Source organism: Antrostomus carolinensis, unplaced genomic scaffold, assembly GCF_000700745.2.
Source record: "Antrostomus carolinensis isolate BGI_N321 unplaced genomic scaffold, ASM70074v2 Scaffold49505, whole genome shotgun sequence".
In the NCBI taxonomy this organism is placed as follows: Eukaryota; Metazoa; Chordata; class Aves; order Caprimulgiformes; family Caprimulgidae; genus Antrostomus; species Antrostomus carolinensis.
The window spans coordinates 1-8715 of NW_010316659.1; the positions used below are offsets into that span (position 1 = coordinate 1).

The following is an 8715-nucleotide window of genomic DNA, read 5'->3' on the forward strand; positions in this document are numbered from 1 at the left end:
AAACCATTCAATGATTCTATGATTCTATATCTATATATATATGAGCATATAAATAATGAGAAAATAAATATTTCTACCAATGATGAGTAATTAGCCTATGAAATTTAAAATCACAAATTATGGATGTGCCCAGTGGATTTTGGAAGGGACGTATAAAGTTTTAGCATTATTTTTTTGATTGCATATTATGAGTTTCACTACTAAGCATATTAATCAACTACTGCAAAGGTAACCTCAGGAAAAAAAGTTTAATTTATAATTACAATAGTTGCACTACCTTTCATTCTCAGAATGGCACCAAGGAGAGGATCACAGCTGTAGAAATTCAGATGGCAGAACCTGACACTTGTCCACTACAGAGGAAGGGTCTTCTCAGTGTGATGTGGCTACCAATGCCTTTCCCAGAACCATTGGGAGTGAGAGGGACTGCAACTGCTGCTCTTCATGTTGAGCAAAATCCTGCTGCAAGGTATTAGGAATATGTGTAGCCTGTCTACCAGATTAGGGCTCCCAAAGGACTTCATCCTGGGGCAACAAGGGCTTAGGTGTGAAATAGGTCCCCAGGGCACTGTTGATGAAGGGAAGCTTTTGCCAAAAAGCTCGAGTCTCCTCACACCTGCATGCAGGGGAAGAGATAGGCTCTCTGGGGTGTCGCTCAGGTATTAGCCTCCAGTTCTGACTTGCCTTTCAGAAAATACCTCCTCTTTCATGGACTGTAGAAGAACCTAAACATTTAGACACCACAGCTAGTTTTTACTACTACCCACTCCCATCGCCAACACACTAAGTTTGCTGAGTGTGTTTACTGCATGATTTGTGTTCAAAAGATCTTCTAAGAAAATTCTTGCCCCTGGCATCCCAGGCAACCATGCAGGACCAACAGGTATCATCCAGTTTGCTCTTCTAGACTTGAAAAGCCTCATGGTATTTGGGTTTACATCTTTAATTCCTTCTTGAGATATGATCTTACACATCTAACATCAAGGCCACCTCTTTAAAGGAGGTAAGAAATTATATTAACAGCTCCCTGATTTTTTCCTGTTCTTCCATCACAAGATAGTTTCTGGTACTGATTCTGGCACTTTTTCTTTTATGTGCACCTAGAAAAAGAGATTTTTAAAACTCCATGGAAATAATTATTGTTTCTTTTACTCGTGCAAGTGATTTGAACCTCCCAGATTCACCAGTAATGAAAAGACAATTCAGTGAATCTGCGCAAGAACTGTGTTTGAGATGACAAATTTGCTGGCTTTGCATGCTGACCATGCTATTTTTACAGTAAGGCTGGTCTTTGACTCTTCACTGACAAAAAAAGAGTAGTGCCCGAGTAAGGAAGGAACCTGCTGCTTTGCCTCCTGCCTGTCCTCTGAACTTCCTGCAGGTATTGCCAGTCTGAGTTGTGAAAACCTCTCCATGTAGGACTCATTTTTCCCAGGCTTTGCTCCTACTGACCAAGCACCCCTTCACAAACGGGTCTGTTGATTCATTTTTCCAGCTATTTTGTCTCAAAAGAAATGTTCTTTTCATAAGTAAGTAAATCAAACTCGCCTCATTCAAAGAAGCACAACACAGAGATCTCCTCTGATATGCTATGAACCTTTGCTGGCAACACTGCCAGTAGTACATAGGAGACCGCTTTATGTCAAGCAGAGTCGCTATGCTCGGTTTAACTCTGCTTTCAAGTACCACTCTGAAACTTAATGGGTCTGCAAGTTCTTTGGCCCCACACCTCTAACATCTACCCAGGGGCACAACCTTAGTTTTATAAAATCTTGAGAAGGCCAACTCAGTGTAAAGATGATTTGTTGTTAAATAGAGATGATCAGAATCAAAGTAACACCACTAACCATTCATGCTGCTCTGTCCCAACATTTCTCAGCGCACAGAGCAAGGCGGAGCACGAAGAAAACTAGTGGTCTACCAGGACCAAAGCACCGCGGCTGCTTGAAGCTACTGCAAGCTCTTGGCAGACAATAAAAAAAGCTCAGAGTGACTCAGGCCTTCCAAGGGGAAAAAGGTGAAACTGGATGAGATCAAACACTACCAGGAAGGAAAAATGCTATTATGCCAGAAGGAGAAGGGAGGGGAGGGAAGTGCAGCTGAGAGAGGCACCACTGATAGGTGACCTGTCAGTCTGAAGGCGACTCCAAACCACCCAGTGGAGAAGCAGGGCCTGGCATCCAGGGAAACTGGTCGCACTTGTAGTTCATGGGGTGGGCAGTAAGCCAGCAATTCTTAAACTGCAAAGGGTGTGTACACCTGCACAGGAAGAGTACCCATGCAGAAGATACAACTGGGAGAAAAAGACTTGAGAACTGTTAGATACAGTCCAAGGGTTGGTGGGTTTTTTTGGCTTTCTTACACCATATAAACTCCTTGGTCATTCAAAATTCATGTCATAAAGAACTAGGAAAAGCTAACCAAAACTAATGCATCCTTCCAGATCCAACAGGGCAAATACTTGTGGGCAAATTTCTGAAATTAGTAGATGACACCTTTTGCATGTTCACAAACAGCAAAAACATATTAGATTGCAACATTTTCAAAACAATTGAGATTTAAAGTATCTTCCACTCCTGAAGTGGGGTTTGCACAACAATACTGCCACACACCCCGTTCTTCTTGCAATATGTAGCATGAAATTGCCCAAATTGAGATCCCCACAAGTAACAAAAAAATAAACTTCTTTACTGTAAGGGTACTGGAGCACTGGGACAGGCTGCCCAGAGAGGTTGTGGAGTCTCCATCTCTGGAGATGTTCAAAACCCACCTGGATGCAGTCCTGTGCAACCTGCTGTGGGGATCCTGCTCTGGCAGGGGGGTTGGACTAGATGATCTCCTGAGATCCCTTCCAACCCCTGCGATTCTGTGAACAAAGAACAATGTGTACCAGCATGCATGAACTACCTCTGAAAGCATGTTTCTACTTGTTTCCACCTTGCAAGGTATCAGGACATTGCAATTTTGTACTTATTTGGGCCAGCTAGCAGTTAAAACGTGCTGTGGAAATGTTCACTAACACTGCTGCTCCCAGTTCAAATCTTCAATAAAGACACCATTATCTTTTTCTAAAAACAATGCTGCAGATATTTAAAAAGGGAGTATCCTGACCAGCTAGTGTTACCTGAATGGCACATTCATCTGTTTCAGGACTATTTTCCTTACACGTTGACAAGAACTTCTAAATAAAAAGGTATTTGTATGATAAACAGGTCTAAGATTATTCTAATCATTGTTTTAAAGCTCCAGGTATTAGAGATATAGATATTTTAATGTCATCACTTGCTATCAGACACCCTACATGGATGTGTTTGCATTTAGTTAATCCTCGTGGTTTTAGGGCCTCTTCCAGTTCCTTTTATATTCAGGCAAATGCTCACATTTTTGGTGGAGTATAGTAATCAAGATTAGTGGGCTACAGCATAATAACATGCAAAGTCAATGCTCACCCAGCCCCGCTTCTTTCTGCATGAGTGACCTTAATACCCTCTACATCCACAGCCCTGGACTGTGCATGTCAGGAAGATGTCAGAGCAGCAGGTCGCTCAGCTTTGTTTCAATCAGACAGCAGAAGAAATTAGTATTGTATGAACAGCTTGCAGCAAAGTTATCTACATGTTTAGAGAAGAAATTCATTAAAGATTATCTTTAACACACTTGAAAAATAATTTTTTACCTTTATCTATGTGGTACAGGGAGAGCAATTTGCTACATATTAGCATAATAATCACCAGAGGAGTACCTCCTGCCCATATTGCTTGTTTGCATCACTTCAGTATTTTGCAGTCTTGAGAATGCACATTTTTAGCTTTTTTTTTTGTCCTGTTTGCTTTCCTTTATGCCTTACATATTAAAATCCTAGCAATTAATTATTTTTCATGCATAAAACATATCAGATTTTTACCACTGCAAATTGCAGCTACCAGCACACAGCAAAAGCAGCATCAGCCACCATCTCATCTGCTGCACTGTCAGTCATCCCTCAACAGCTATGTCACAGGCCTTTGGGCTACCCTAACCAAAAAGGCTGGGCATCTCCGGGTTACATGGAAGCACCTTCCCAGGTGCTTTCACCAGGAGCATGTCTTTACAGATCAGGGTACACATCCATAAGGGTAAAGAAAAACAAAACACCTTTCTTCTTTGGCTGATGATCTTAAAGGTCTTTTCCAACCGAAATGATGCTCTGATTCTAACAGTGGAGAGGATTTATTTTGGTTATAGAAAAGCTGAACTAGGATCTTCATTTTTCTTCCTTTTCATAAATATAAACCCCATCCTTGGGCCAATATAAACACTACAGAAATTTAATAGTACTAAGCCCCCGTTTTACTCTTGAAGTACTTACAGATGGCTAATTATTTAAGATGGATCTAAGTGCTGCACATTTAAACATGAAGTTTTACACACTGACATCGTTGTACAAACCTTCAAAGAAAAAAATAAACAAAAAAATAACAAAAATCACTGCTATGTTAAAGCAGGAGGACTTTTGAGTATATGAATACATGATTAACGAGGGAATGAATAATGCTGCAGTGTTTTTCCACTTGAACAATTCTTGTTTTCCTTGTAAGGCTTCTTCAGGTAAAGTCATGCTATACAATGTTCTTCTGGGAAAAAAAGAAGAAAATAAAGGAATCCTTTGAACAGCCTTATTTCATTTGGTCCACTTTCTAGGATACGCTTCTATCCTGACAGGATATAAAATCCTCTCAAACAGTTTCAGATGTTCTTGTATCTCCTCCACTAGAAGGGAGTTCAGTAGCAGGTTCAGGAGCTCAGCACTCTGAAACCACTCGGAAGAGTTGGTGGCCTAATTTAAAAAATAAAAAAATAAAAAAAAAAACAGACTGCAGAGAAGGGGTGACAAAAATATTACAAAATTGAACTTCAAAGATAGCACTTTTGTCCAATTATCAAAAAAACTAACTTTTCCCTTTGAGCTAAACTTTGCTACTTTTATGCAGTATGAGTAGCTCTACTGTGTGTTCACAGTTCCATTCCCATGCTACTGTAATTGCTAAGCTAAATTTACATTTAGCAAGTTTCACACTTTATTGAAAGAGACAGGAAGAAAATGGTAGGGACTTAGCAACAGATGCATTATAAACATAGTATTACAAAACCCACTTTGTGTTTGCAGCTTGCTGTCCCTTAGCTAACCAAAGATCAATATTTACAAAGTTTTCTTCAAATTTTTGTATTTAATAATTTTCAAAAATAATAACCATTCTAACAATATTTTGCATTCCACTGCATATAAATTTTGTAGGAAATTATATACAAAGAGATCTGTCTTCAGTGTAATATTAATTTAATAGCTAATGTGCATTATTCACATTCATATGCAAATACATGTGATATTAGTCTGACATGCAGATGACAGAGGCAGCTGCTCAGAAAGATGCATCCGTGCATCTTAAGCCACTCTGACCCACTAGTGTCACGAGATCTGTTGACCCACTGTGTTTTCCTTCAGGTGGAAGACAGGGAACATTTAAATGGTTCATTCTGCTGTACGTTAAACTGGTGGGAGTTTTGGCCGTCTCTCTATCAGATTCTATTGCACAGGAAAAAAGCCTTCTGTGCAGCCTACTGTTTTTAACACATGTAAATGCAAACACAGTTGTTTTTCTGCTCTTCATTAGCTCTTCTTCTTGCTTCTCTGTTCTTCCTTGAGCTCTTTTGCATTACATCTGGTCCCCAATGCTGTTAACATTTCTATTGTCGTCAAGTTGGCTCCTTTCATTATCAATCGCTCTCCATCAGCTGCAAAGGAAAAAAAAACCTAAGAAGTCACAAAGTCTAAGTCATAATTACTTTAGGGTGCAGCTCTGTTTTGTATATATAAATCCAAATACCTTGTTCATCTTGTCCGATTAAAACATACTCCACTTACCAGGAATCTGATTATGCACCACCAACAAACAAATATGTTAAATTGCACACAATACACATGTAATTTTCATTTCTGTATCACATTATTGAAAAATATGAAACATTTGTCTACATATACCTATAGGAAGAACATACATTTTATGAGAATGGCTCATACTATGCCATCAAAGTCATCTCACAGAAGGCACAGAAGGCACTGGAAGGCATAATTTCCACACATGGCTCAGCATTTTAGCAGCATGGTCTGTTTAACTTCAGTCTTTAGCCAAAACAACGAATTGGTTGACACAATGTGGTGGTTATAATGTAAAAAAATTAGAGAGCACTAGGATTTCTAAAACTCTGAAACACATTATTTTAAAACAGGGAGGAGGCAGTAGAAGTATTGTAACTAATTTAATTATTTATTTTTTGCAAGATCTGTAAATACAAAAACCATACTCAAACCCATATATAATGCAATACCATGCACTGCATCCAAGTTCCAGCCCCATGGTTGCCAACTACAAGGGCTGCAAACTCTTCAATTGGAAAATAATCAGCTTGTAGAAAACAAAGAGTTCAGAGCTGTAGCTTTTGGCATTAGTGAAATAAATTGTTTTGGTTTTATGCTGTGAAAAACATTAAGCTTCACTGCTTAAGTCTTAATACATCCCAGTTAGAGACAAGGATATGAATGACAGAGAAACAGAGGAGGGAAAAACAAGCAAAGTTGACACCGAAATAACTAGACTTCCCTTAGCAAAGCGAAGTATATTCAACACTCTTGACATTTCCACCAATTCAACTAATATACAGAAGTTTAAAGAAAAGGGGATAGAGCAAGAATCAATAATAATGAAAACTTTAATGGCCTACATGACATATTGGACCATTACAGTACAGCAGGAAAGAAGATGCATCCCGAGAAAAGGACAAAAGCAGATTAGAGCCATCTGTTCACAGCACAGAATCTGGGCCGCTTCCAGAACTGATGAAATTTCCACCATCAGTTCCCTGCCTGCTCACTATACCCTCAACAGAAACCAAGAAATTCATTGTACATCAGTTGACCTCATTCTGCAAGTCCATCTGCACATGTATGGTCTTATCCATACAAGCAGTTCCTTCAAACTGCATACGAAGTTATTCAGTTGCATAAGCAACTAAAGGGATTTAACTTTTCTCTTCTCAAGACTGACATGCCTCCACCACAGATAACATAAAAAATTACAGAAAGTTAATTGATTCTTATATCAAAACAGAGCCATACTAACTCCCCTGGAATTGTATCTGGCTGCAAGCTAGACTCAACCCTGAAGTTAAGTCAGTTCCTTGATCTAAAATCTACCAGATCTAACGGTAGTACAAAGACATATATACACATTTATTTAGACATCAGGCTGTAGTGACTCCCTCTTCCTTTTTTTCACCCCAGCTGCACAACTAGCTGTGAACTAGAACTAAAAAAAAAAGTAACCATGGTTAAAAAAATCATAGAGAAGACAATAACACTGGAACAATACAAACCCAGAAGATCTTTTTTTTTTTTTTGGTCAAGATTAAAAATGAGCTCCTTACCAAACAGAACATCCACAAGTGGTTCAGACCCATCATGCCTCACATCAGCAGTCACTTCACAGTTCCTGTTAGTGGCCTGGATTTTTTTATGGTTTATATATCCAAGAAATTTTCTGAAAATATATTTGAAAAATATATTAAGTATGTTGTAGATAGAAATTGTAGTAAGTATATTTCTAAAACTAATTTTAATGTCTTGATATTGCTGGGCAAAAGTATAAACAAAATGGGATCTGTATTCAATAATTGTAGACAGGTACTTCTTATGAAATAATCACTCTTAAAAATCCAAACAGATAGTCCTTACATGCTAACATGTAAAAAGCATACCAAAGAATTTAGTGAAAACCCAGTGTATGAACTTTCTGCATTTCTCTTAGCTGGGTTAGTAACAATAATAAAAATAATAATAATAAAAAAAAATCAGCAAAGTCATTTTCATTTTTCTTTACACACCAGTTACTTGACAATGTTTTACTGTTTGAGTTTGTGACAGCATTTATTCATTTAACATCATCATTCTCCTGCAGATTTCTGAAATGCATGACAGCTCCTTGACATTCTGTCAGCTTAAAGACATTCTAAGTTAAGTTATGTTACTAAGTTCATTTCAAAAGCAGGTGTGCCTGTGAAGCTATTGCAAAATGACGTTTTACAATTGTTTAGTGAAGAACTTACATCACTCAAGAAGCATAACTACTTATATTTCTCCAAGAGTTAATTACCAAGATAGAGCAGCAGCTGTTGCTCCCTCTCTCTCCCACCACCAGCACCTGGACTAGTGATTCCAGACTCTCACCTACAGGCTCAGCAACCGAGAGGAGCATCTCCCTGGGCAGTCTGGTAAGGCCAGATGCGCAAGCGCACGTGCAAAAGCCTAGGCTTAGGCACAGAGACCCTCCAAAAATCAGCAGTTAGAACCTCGTGTGCACCCTGGTAACACCATAAACAGAGCCCTTACAACGAACACACTGGCGTCTCACTCTTAAACGTTAGGGTTCTACCTAGACTAAGCTACACAGCCCTGATAAAGGCAAGCCTACAAAGACCTAGATCGTGAAAGCTGAAGTACAGCAGATGCAGAAGTTTGGGAAAAGGGGGTTGTTCTCCAGAGAGGGAAGAAGAGATGCTGCCGTTTCCCTCCTGACCTGCTCCCAGGACGCGTTCTTACTGATGGCGGCTGCAGTGACAGGACGGGACACCACACCACAGGGCCCGGCAGTGACGGCAGTTTTAACGGCTTCGTTTCGCACC

The 8715-nt window shown here is 39.3% G+C and overlaps 1 protein-coding gene across 1 annotated transcript; it reads right to left on the reverse strand.

The window, feature by feature from the left end:
* Positions 1-5647: 5647 nt before the first annotated feature.
* On the reverse strand, positions 5648-7574 carry MRPL53 (mitochondrial ribosomal protein L53; the record flags this gene model as incomplete). Its single annotated transcript, XM_010168330.1, has 2 exons — positions 5648-5772; positions 7462-7574. Coding segments are annotated over 2 exons (238 nt in total), but the record flags the coding sequence as incomplete, so codon positions are not given.
* Positions 7575-8715: the final 1141 nt, after the last annotated feature.